Here is a 12,644-nt window from a genome sequence, read left to right as displayed (position 1 = left end):
AGTGTGTAACTTTTTCAATATAACGTCAGAGGCAAACTAATAAAATTGAAAGTTAGAAGAAATCTAACATATGTCAAAAGTTGGCATTTTTTTGTCATTTTATCCCCCTTTTTTTCTATTATTGTGCAAATTTACCATCAGGCCCACAATACACCCTCAATAGTATTCATTTTTAGTCACAAAATAAAATTTATTTGATAACGTAGTAATTTAAAATCAAAGTTATTGTAACATTTACGATTGGGCCATGCATGTGTTTGAGATCCAGACACATGTACACCCTCAACATTCTTATAGTGTTTTCAAGTAGGTCGACTGTTTAGACCTCAAAGAAGAGCTTGAGCCAGAATCCTTCTACTTGCCACCATATCTTGGGCAATACGAAAACGTTGGCCTAATACCTCCTCTTTATCAGGAAAGCCCCGCGTATTCATAGCAGTGGATCTCTTTTTCTAGTTAAACTGCTTTTTGAAACTTTTAACACGCTTTCCCGAATCCCACCTATAAAAATCTGTCAAGTCTTTCCTCCCTTGTGCCTTATTAATCAAATTAACAAGCTGATATAGCATTGCTTAATTAGAGAGATGGCCAAGATACTTCTTGTTGCAGTGCTTTGTCTGAAAATATGGAGGCCATTGGTCGAGAGCCACCAAGATGAATCTTGGGCACAGAGAGTCGATGACGGGAAGCAGACCGCACACAGCCTCCAATTCTACTTCCATGACACAGTCAGCGGCCAGAACCCTAGCGCCGTCAGGGTGGCGCAGGCTTCCGACACCAACAAGTCACTGACCCTTTTCGGCGCCGTAATGATGGCCGACGACCCGCTCACTGTGGGGCCGGAGCCATCGTCGAAGCTCATCGGCCGGGCGAGGGGGCTGTACGGATCGGCCTGCCAGAGAGACTTCGGCCTGATCATGGCCATGAACTACGGCTTCACCGATGGCATGTATAATGGTAGCTCTATTAGCATTCTGGGTCTGAATTCGGCGTTGAACCCCGTTCGGGAAATGGCAGTGGTCGGCGGCACCGGACTTTTCCGAATGGCTCGCGGGTACGCTGTCGCCAAGACCCACTGGCTCGATCCATTGTCTGGCGACGCCATTGTAAGCTACAATGTGACGGTTATTACTTAGGAATCAATTATATATTAGGATTTAATTAAGAGCATCAGGTAATGAATTTATTAAGCTCTGCGTATATATTGTAAACATGCATGCTTCTTCTTCTGTTTTTACTCCTTTTTTCTTTTTTTTTTTCAGTGTAGCGAACGAATTAATTAATGTTTAAATCAATCATTTTGTGTCTTTGATTTTCCCTCCGACTGTTGAGTGTACACTACTGTTGACTATTAAAGGATGGATCGATCTCAAGCGTATATTGGGTGGAGTCGGCGATAGAGATATCGAACATCTTCGAGCTCACCAAACCTCTTGATGTTGCCATCAGTGTAAGGAATGACGTTGAAGAGAGAGAGTGGGTGAGGAGGAAGTAGGCGTTGGGCAGATAGAGAGAGAGAAGGTGATAAAGAAGCGTGCAATTTTGTTCACCCCTTTAACGGGAGTGAACAAAATTGCACTCGATGAAGAAGGAGATTTTTTGTGAGATTTTAATTTTTTTAACTGATTGAGTATAAATTTGTTATTAAACATCATTATCAATCAAGTTGTCGGCCAAATTGGCCGCGTAACATTATTCGAGGCCGATACATATATGGAGGCTGGAGCCTTCGTCATGGATTCCAGTTTGTTATTTGGATAGAATTATTTTATTTCAGTGTTACCCTTTAAGTTTGATAGAAATAATTTTACACAAAATTATTATTAAATGCCACCACATAAAATATAATAACTTTTATATCCAAATTAAAAAACATTTTAGGGATGGGTCAGTGAATGTGATGCCCAACCTTTGCCTTAAGAAAAAGCAAGTGCCTGGCTGGCATCATTATGATGTCTTAGAAAGGGGAGCCGTGGATGTTTTTTTCATGCAAAAAGGAGCAACTTTATTGATCGTCAACAAGAATCAACCAACCTCTTCACCGCCCGAGGGAAACATCCTAGGAAATTGCACCAGTCAATTAGCAACAGTTAAAAGTAGATGTGAAACAACAAAGAATGCACCAGACCGCATAAATCGCGCCAGACTGCGCGGTCTGGTGCGATTTTCGTACATCAAATTAAATTGCGCGATTTAATTTAAGGCCAAATTATAGCTACTGATTAATTATACTAATAATTACTTAATATTACATTTTATTAGTGTTTGATAACTAAATTTTAAAATATTACTTATTAGTCATTAATATTTTAAAACTATTATAGTTTAGTCATTAAACTTTAAAATATTACTTGATAGTCATTAATATTTTAAAATCGTTTCTCACTCGTCACTCGTTAGTCAATGAACTTTAAGTTTACGAGTGACGGATGAGAAATAATTTTAAAATATTAATTATTAGCAAGTAACATTTTAAAGTTCAGTGACTAAACACTAATAATTTTGAAATATTAGTAACTAACGGGAAATATTTCAAAATTCAATAATTAAACAATAACATAATGTAAAGTTGAGTGATTATTGGTGTAATTAACCCCATTTGACATATTAAAAATGAACTTTCTAAATTATTAAAATATATTTAGATAAAAAGTTATTTAATATTTATTTTATAATATAATAAATTTATTTGAATAGAATTTATCTAGATAGAATTATTATTTTTTGTCATTTTAATTATTAATGTTAGGATAATTATATTTTTATCATTTTATTTAGTAATAATACCCTTTCCAATCACAACCCAAAATTTCATTCTCTCTCTTTCTTATTAATTTAAAATTTAAATTTTACTTTCTCATCTTATTTAATGAAATTTTAAAATCTCATGAATCAGAATGACTTTCTCAATAAGTTATTATGTGTTTTTTCTTCTTCCAAGTCAAAATTTCATTCTCTCTTCTTCTTTATTAATTTAAAATTTTAAATTTTAGTCACTCGTGATAAATTTTAGTCACTCATGACAATATGATAAAATCATTTACATAAAATTAGGTTTTGGGGTCGAACCACTTACAAGCCATTTTCATAAACTAAATCTGGTTAAATGGTACCACTAACCTTTAACATGAAATTCGAAATACCTCAAAAAATATGCATTACCTCGATTTACATGCCAACCTCGAAAATAACACAAATCGTCAAAATCTTTTGGCCAAATCAATTCCTGGCCAATAATTTTCAAGGAAAATCAATAATATAATTTTTCCAAACTTTTTCTTATTTGTTCTCTATTTTTTATAGTCACAAATTATTTCAAAATTCAAAATAAATACCTAAACAAGTAATTTATTCGATTTATCTTCATAAAAATTCCTAAAATAACATTTTTAATCTCCAAAAATTTTCTGAAAATTTTCCAAAACCTCTTCCTATTTTTTTTTCTAATTAAGTTTCCTTTCAAACATTCAAAATAATTATTTCCTCATGAAATTTCCCAAATAAAAATTTATAAATGTAAACTATTCATTTTTCTTGTATTTCTGGATATTTTTCCAGAATTTTATCCATCTTATTTCTATTTTTACTCTATTTTTATTTATTTTAAGCATTTAAAAATAATAAAAATAATCTCCAGTATTCTCCGGCATTGGCACACCGGAAAATCAAACGGCCTATACCAAAAGATGACCCACCTTGATTTGATCACCTTGACCAAATTTGAGCTTGAAACAACACCCCAAAGATCCCCTTCAAGGCAAAAATCGGTCCGACATCGACGAGATTCGATTTTTACGGCGAAACTCCGATCACCCCTCAAATGAACTCCAAAATTTTCAGAAATGACCCTCATCTCATGGGAACCAAAAACCCTATGGTTTGGTGCCTCAATTTGTTCAAAAACTTGGTTGATTTGAAGTTTGAAATTCTGAAATTTTCAGTTACTTTGGATCTCTATTTATACACAAATTCGAACCATAAAACGACTAACCTTGCACAATCCAAGGCCACTAGGATCCTTTAATGCCCTAGATCGATCCAAAACACACCGAAAGTAGCCCTAAAAATCTATTTACAGTAGGGAAAATTTGGCCTTTTTTGGCCAATTTTTGATTATTTTAATCGCTTTTGTCTGCCATAGCTCATTTTATGCCAAGCTCCGGTGTCCTTCATCCCTTTACCTCGAGCTTCCCATGGCCGAAATTGGCGTTGGAATGGATGGCCTAAAGCTTGGTCGGCCATGGCTGCCAAGCTTTTTTCAAAAATTGTACTTTCATCCCCTTAAAATTTTGAAATTCATTTTGGCCCTTTCCATAAAGCCTCTGAGGTTTACAACACTTCTATTAAGACCCTCATGATCTAAACTTCTCATTTGACCCCCCAAAGTTTCGGAAAAATCTAATTTCGACCCCCTCGATAATTTTTAAAAATTACACTCTGACCCGAATCTTTATTTTTGGCCGTAAACCCTTTTGTTTCTTCCTAAAACCACTGAAGGGTTGATCCTTTTACAAAATTGGATCCCCCTTAGGATTTCGTTGACTTTCTGAGAATCCCCTATGATAATTTGATTTTTCAGCCTTAATCGAAACTATGTTTTAGCTGTACCGAAAATCGTCACAATTTTGATTTTTTTAATACCATAAATCCTATCTAGGGATAATCATCGAGACCATGTCATTTTCTTTAGACATTTACACTTCGGGACATTCCTTGCAGTCGATTTGGTACTTATAACTGCTATCAAACCAATTTTTCGATATTCCAAACTTGCTTAAATTACGTGGCAACCTCAGGAAAATATGGGTTCTTACATTCTCCTTTCCTTATAAAAATTTTGTCCTCAAAATTAGCACCTGACTGGTCAAATAACTAGGCAAGAAGATACCTTACAACCTTATTTTAAATAATCACGTTATAGTTCTTCACAGGAGATTGCATATCCCAAGGAAAATTATACCGACAATAATCCTATCTTAATCACAAGATCTTTGGCACGCATATCCTACCCGACACTTGAGAATACCATCGCGCATCTCAAAAATCAGCACCCTTGGTTCGACCATGCTCATCAATCCTTAGATAAGTACACTTGTCAACCACGCATGCCGCTCGATTTTCACCTTAAAGCCCAAAACCACATATTCCTCTGCAACGCACAGGCCCTGCGCGAGCAAACTGCCATCGGCTGCCGTTGCCTTTCAACGCCGCCGCCACCTCCGACGATCGTCACCGCCTGCTCTGCAACTTCCTCCAATGCCTGCTTTGCCATTGGCCGCGAGCCATCACGTGGCTTCCTTGCGCCCCCAACCCTGCAATCGACCACTGCCACTTCTGGCCACCTCCAGCAACCGTGAGATCACCGATCAGACCATCGCGGCCACCCACTACCATTATTGATCACCCCTGTGGGCCATATCCGACCTCGCTACTGCCTTCGCCTGCTTCTTCGAGCAGCCACCAACTCCTTCATGTGTGGCTTAATTATACATCAACTGAAAGAGTCATGTATGTTTGGTTTAGTATCGACTTATGGGACCCTAATATAGTTCAGGTCAGAACGAAATTTTATTTGGAGACCTAGAAAAGTTTGACTTGGAGATTAAGTGTTATTTCAGTTGAGAATTCTCATAACTAAACCCTATTTGGAGATTTAGAGAATAGCAACTTTGAGACTTAAGGTGATCTGATACAGTTAGAGCTAGTTAGTAAGAACTCCAAGTGAGACTAAGGGGAAAAAGAAACTGATGGTTCGTAGAATGAAATCCCTATCTAGGGATTTGGGATTGTCAATTGAAGTCTTAGAGGTTATTGGTTGAGGATCTAACTTTGTTAAGTGATAGGACAGCTAGTCGGGATGGCCTAGCTATGAAAGATAGGGTCTGATGATATGATTCGAACGTAAGGATGATTTGGTAACCATGATTATGGATCCGAGAGATTAAGAGACTATTGATTTGAGGTTATTAGTCGAAATAATTACTCTGAATGATGGGGTAACTGGTAGTTATCGAAATGATGTCATAGACTGTTAGCCTGATGTGGCATATCCTAACTATTGAGTTAGAATCGAATGATAAGTATTTTCGAGAATCATTTAGTATCTCGGAAATAAGATGTGTAGATCGAGAACCCTTGGATGTGGGTTAAGGCAAAAAAGATATGATATCATACTTAGATATTTCTATTCTAAGAATAGGAAAATAGCATGGACTAAAGTGACAGGTCCAAGTTCCAATGTTCTGGGGTGCGAGATGTGACACTGGCTGGTTGAAAAAGGCTGGAAGCCTAAGGAATCAACCCAGAATAAGATGGATCGTATTATTGAGACATGATCTAAGGAAAAGCCAGTAATGTCATGAATATGGACTGTGTGTCCTATTTAAAGGATTGCATCTAGGTTCGTAGTCATCTTGTAAGCTGGTAAATGAGACGAGCATTATGAGGTTCAAGGGGTAGATTAATCTCGATGTCTAGGGTGGCAATATTAATTGAGACCATGAGCGGATTGTGTTTGTATTTGCCTCAAGAATATGGTTGAGTGGCATAGTAAGAGCTATCCAACGTGTGAAATAGACATGGTAGACTTAATGTATAGACGCTACCTTTGTGGTGACGTGATCACCAGTAATGATGAGAAATGTAGTCGGGTAGAATTTGCGACTACGGTTTAGTTTGCCAAGCGGGCTTGAAGATTCGAAAGTCCGTGCGAAGGGGCAAGTGAATAAGTTATGTCTTGTGCATCGCATGAAAATCTGAATCGTTATTTGAGGTTTAAGGTATCATTGATAAAGAGTCCTTGGAGGTTTTAAGGTTTGATTGTTTATAGAAATGATTGGAACCAAATATCGTAATCTGATTCGGGATCTTCGAAGATAAATTGGGTTGAGATTCCTAAGGAATTTTTTAAGAGATTGTTTTAAGGGTCATAGAAAATCTAAAGATTTGTGATGAGACTTTAAAGTTTTTCAAGAAAATATCTAGAAGGTCTTTGGGTAATGTCGTTAAGGAAATAGAGATTGAATCTCTTAAGCTGTGAAACCTATGATCTAGCAAGGATTGTGATAGAATTAAGCTAATGTGGTATCCACCAAGAGGGGGGGTGAATTGGTATAAAAAAATTCTTTTGGAAAGTGAGAATATTTTTGTGTAAAGAGGAATAATTATGTGGTCTTATTGATGATTACACAAAGTCAAAAGTGCAACGATGCAAACATAAAAGAGAAAGTATAAAGAGCAGTGAAGACACAGATTTATAGTGGTTCAGCCTTCCAAGCTTAATCCACTACCTTAGTTATCCACTAAGGATTTTAAAACCAATATCACTATCAACCCCCTACTCAATATGAGCAGGTCCTCTAGTCCTTGACTAGGCAATGTACAGCCTCCCAATTTAATGGGCCCTCTAGCTACTGCTAGGAAGAAATACAAACAACAAAGTAGAGAATCTAAGAGTACAACTCTTAGTTACAATTTTCTCTCTTTAAATAAATAAACGAGGCTTAAAAGTAATAGAACAGTATATATCAAAGCCTCTTAAATGAGAGTACAGAGAGAAAAAAGATGAAATTCGATGTAACAGTGAAGGCACGATCGTTCAAGATATTCAATGGTTTTTCCAGCAGCCTTTAATGCATCTTCAACCACCTATTTATAGTTGATGGTGGGTATGTTTGAAATTTGGACCGTTGTGGGTGGTTGGCGAGCATTTAATGCACCAAAAACTAGCCGTTATAAAATCTATGAAACATAATAGTCGACAGAAGAAAAGATTAGTCAACTATTTTTACAAGTAAAACTAAGAATAGTCGACAGATATATACTGATAGTCGACTATTTTTAATACAAAAATCCAATAGTCGACAGACATACTTGCATAGTCGACAGTTGCTGAAATGAGAAGAAAGTTTTGAATTTTATGAACAAAAATAGTCGACAGATCAGAATGCATAGTCGACTATTTTTACTCGATAGTCGACAGATGCTAAAATAGTCGACAGATGCTTAAATAGTCGACAGAACAGGATTGGAGTATCACGATGGATGTTGAGGGCAAGATTTTCTTACTAGGTCGTAACAAAGGTGATGAGAGCATGAGGCTCTATGTCAATGAACGCGAGATCAAAGTTAATTGCCATAAGTACCGTAAGCTTAGGAAGTTTCGAAAAGATGGATGTCCTGATAGATTTCGGGAGACGAATCAAAAGTTTTAGAAAGAGGTTAGTTTGAGGAAAGATCAGTAAGATTTGGAGATTTTGTTTAGATAGTAATGACGACACAGATTGTGTGGACTAAGGGGCTAGAATAGTACAAATAAAGTTAAGAGCACTATTGTCAAGACGATTACACACTTGGAGTCAAGGATCAAGTCCAGTTGAGTAATTAGGAGGTTGCAAGTTGGCAACTGAACCTATGCCATGATTGACTAGAAATCAACAAAGCCAATGGTCACATGTATAGTTAAGCCATGATGTATGAATCTATCAGTTAAGATTATGATAATAGATCTTGTGAAATATAATCAAATGCGACGAGAGAAATCAGATGACTTTCATATGGTAAAGTGTGATGGTGCCTTAAGGATCGAGAATGGTTATAGTCGGTTGATATGAAATGTTATTCGAAGATCACTTTGAAAAATGCGAGGACTTATTTGAGTTACGGGTATGTGTGAATAGATATTAGTATGACAACTAAGTAACAAATGTTATGTGTAAACGATATAAGGATATTAGTATTGCTAGATTTGGAAGACATTGTTAGATTTTTTATTGATATTAAAGGTCAAGTTTCGAAATGAAGATTTGGAGACAGATATAATCTATTAATAAAAATTTCTTGGTGAGATAGTTATATGTCATGATTGGAAGATGATTGTGGTCAATTGACAGAAACTTGAGGTTATATCGAGTGACGAATACCTACGAAAATGAGGAAACAATAATTTATAAAAAAAACCTCGAATAGATTAGATCAAGCATGATTAAGTTTTCGATGACTTAAGGTGAGGCATGGCTAGTTTCGAGGACAAAAATCATTCAAGGACATGTGATAACCAAGGTGATGTAGTAGGACCATTGATTTATTGTGGCAGTCTAAAGAACCTGTGAAACAACCTAGTGTTGGCAAGATAAGTGATGATGTATATTTGTGATGCTATAGGATCAAAGGATACATGAAATAGTTTGATGACATAAAAATATTTTCATTGGGGATCAATTTGATAAAAGTTAAGATATATCTATATCATGGACTTTTGTGTTAAGGTTGGAAAAATATCAAGCATGATTGATAAGTACAAGAGAAATGATGGTGAAGGAAATCAACAATAGAGAAGTGACACGTATAAGGATAACGATTGAATGACTTAGTGAAAAGCAAATTGAAAATTGATGATATGGATATGAGAGCTGCGAGCTCATTACGATGATATGTGTACCAGTTTGGATGGGAGCTCGAGTTGAGACTCGTGGCCCAAGAACCGGTTTATGTGGATATGGGTTTGAAAGTGAAATTCAAAAGGCATGTGTGGTTGACAAGTGTACTATCTAGGGATTAATGAGCATGATCAATCCAAGGGTTCTAATTTTAAGATGCGCGGCGGCATTCTCAAGTTTCGAATAGGATATATGTGCCAAAGATCTTGTGATTTTCCTTGAGATATGTGATTCCCTGTGAAGAGTTACAACATGATTATTTGAAATAAGGTAATGAGGTAGGTTCTTCCCTAGTTATTTGATCAGTCAAGTGCTAATTTCGAGTATGGAATTTGGAGATTTAGAATATATGACAAATTTCGAGGACAAAACACTACAAGAGTTTTAACTTTTTCTGACGGTGAAAAAACCACCGGAAAAAGTTGAAAAACCGCCGGTAAAGGTAATTATAATCGCCGGAAATATCGCCGTCGGGAAAGGTTTCCAGCGGTTTTCAACCGTCGGTAAAAGTAACATTTGCCGGCGATTTTAAATAACCGTCGGCAAAGGTTACCATCGGCAAAACCCAAAAATCACCGGCAATTTTTAAAAGAAAAATTAAAAAACTATATATACAATCTGTATATCAATAACCTGTATACTATTACCTGTATTGATATAACCACGGCAACAAAAAACCACCAACAATTTTAAAAGATTCACCCGCACACAATAAGTATAACAAATGTATACAATAAATCTATTTAAGTACAACATCATTTAAAAAGATCAATATGTTGTCTCGTTTCATTACACAATACCATACAAAAGCACATACAAAGCAACTCTAAACTAAAACATGTCCTAGTGGCCTCAAATTACCCTTGATTACTCCACCATGCCATTCTCCAACCAAAATTGCATATCATATTTTGTCGATCTGCATTGAAAAAAAATAGATCTATTTAAGTATGTATGTTAACTATGAAATTGCATAAAACATGTCCAAAATTACATAACAATGGTATACAAAAATAACATATCAAAACATAGAAAGCTAAAAACAAACATATATACATACCACATCCTTAAATAACATATCAAAACATATTAGTATGTATAATCATCTGTCGGGACCAATTGTCATCCCAATAATTTAGTGTTCCTAAAAATGGAGATTTCTATTTGAGAAAACCTACATTCTAGATGTGTTACCACTTTTCCTAAACCAAATAGGATGATTGAACCCAAAATTCTTGTACAGTAGGATGAAAGATGAAACATTTTAAAAAAAAAAATACTCCCTAAATTTAATGAAACAAATTAAATAAAAAATAGACCACTGTAAATGTCCGGGCTTTCTACAAAGACCTGCACCATTGGGACATAGCAGTATTACAAAAATAAAAGTTTTTCATCATTTTTCATTTTTCAGCAACTTGCTTATGCCACTAAAACAAGACAAATATTTGGAGTTTTGATAGCAGCAACAGGTTTATGAAGTATCAAACACCATAATGCATTTTAGCAAGTTATATTTACAAGTCTCTGTATTTCTCACCACAAATGCTTAAATCTCATTCCAAGTTACTGCATCTCACTGCGAAATCCAGTGATTCTTCAGGACATTTACAGTGGTCTAATGAAGCATTATATAATATGAATTTTAGGATCTGAACTAATATTCTGAGCCTTCTCTTCTCAGCTCAAGTTTTAAGGCAGTGAATTCCTCTTCTGTATCATAGCTTCCCGGTCTTTATGACAGATTTGGCCATCCTGAAATTTTTTTAACCCTATCACTCCTTTCCTTTTTGACCAAAAGGAAAAAGTTAATGATTGGGATTTTTCTCTATATCCCATGTGTTTCATGTTTACCCTTTGTGAACGGGGAGGTTCTCCAGTCTCTTAACAGATATAACAAATGAACAAGTCTGCAGTACTCAGCAAAGGTGAGGATTCATTTGAGGGCTGAATCCCTCATTATTTGTTTCAAACTTGTCTCTTTCTCCTCGCCTAGGGTCTCATCACATTGTTTGCCGTATATTTTACCAAATTCTTTTCCATGCATAAGAGGTAAATGGAGATACTCAATTGTCAAAAGTCAGAATGTAGATAAGTGTTTATCATTGAATTTAACTGGATTGTAAATGGAGGATTCATTTGAGGGCTGAATCCCTCATTATTTACAGGCCTGGAACATATATTAGTTATGCAACTTCTTGTACCTGTATCTATTATTTCAATTGGAAGCAGAGCTTTAGGTTGGCCATTTGAATTTCATTACTGACTTTGTTTAGTTGGCCATTTGAATACATATAAACTGCTAGAGAGAGAGAGAGAGAGAGAGAGATTAGCCAATTGAAATGCATAAAAGACTAAAATCACACTATTTACTAAATGAGATGGCAATAAAAAATTTGTTAGGAGACACTTACACGACATTTAATGTAATGACTTAATATAGAATAGTGTCACAAATAAAAATAGCTAAAAATCTAAAATTCATGCAATCAACCCCACCTAATGAAATAAAAAATTGTTGTTATGATATAACCAAGATACAATCAAACTCTTATCCATGCAATTTTTTAATAAATGCATTAAGTTTGAGTTTGAAGTGATGAGTGGAATGCCATCAAAAGCTTCCCCATCGTTTACAGATGCATAAAAAAAGCCTATATACAAGGAAGCTTGCAGCCGTTCATAAATAATATTATAAATTAAAAATTTATTTCCCAGCTGTTATTGGTAATGAAATACAAAGGTAAACAAAAGGGGGCCAACTTTCTGACATAAATTTTGGCAGACATAATACCAAAAACAAATGAACAATGTAATTAGCATATTGAAGGCTAGGTGGTTCCAATTGAACACATAACCAAAATGTTTGAATCTCAGGTGTCCTTTTGTCTTGCCTAAAGCAAAGTAAAATGACTCAGATTTCTGTTTTGCATAGCACTAATTAATAACTCACTGACTTAAAAGTGAAACCCAAGGCAATGCCGTGTCATTTTGTGATGATAAAAACATGTCTTTGATCACAGAATTTCAAATATCACATCCAAACTAGGATTTACCATCTACTAGGACTTGATGCTTTGTGACAGCAGCCTTGCAGCTGATTACAGTTCACACCATGATATCCACATAAAGAAAGCAGGAGCTACCTGATATCGGTGCAAAAAACATAACCTAAAATTCAGCTCTTTTGAATTTGAGAAGTAACAA

At 35.6% G+C, this 12,644-nt stretch overlaps 1 protein-coding gene across 1 annotated transcript; it reads left to right on the top strand.

The window, feature by feature from the left end:
• The first annotated feature begins 409 nt into the window (after window positions 1-409).
• On the top strand, window positions 410-1,428 carry LOC127811207 (dirigent protein 23-like). Its single transcript, XM_052350915.1, has one exon. It carries the CDS (start codon window positions 585-587, stop codon window positions 1,134-1,136), a length of 552 nt encoding a protein of 183 aa, XP_052206875.1. The 5' UTR covers window positions 410-584; the 3' UTR covers window positions 1,137-1,428.
• Window positions 1,429-12,644: the final 11,216 nt, after the last annotated feature.

This window comes from Diospyros lotus, chromosome 1 (assembly GCF_014633365.1).
Source record: "Diospyros lotus cultivar Yz01 chromosome 1, ASM1463336v1, whole genome shotgun sequence".
In the NCBI taxonomy this organism is placed as follows: domain Eukaryota; kingdom Viridiplantae; phylum Streptophyta; class Magnoliopsida; order Ericales; family Ebenaceae; genus Diospyros; species Diospyros lotus.
Note: the sequence above shows the minus strand (reverse complement) of the source record. Positions and strands in the feature narration are given on the sequence as shown.

What these genes read in the sequence shown, in the direction of transcription:
- LOC127811207 (XM_052350915.1), top strand. Translation starts at nt 585, where the DNA reads ATGGCCAAGATACTTCTTGTTGCAGTGCTTTGTCTGAAAATATGGAGG.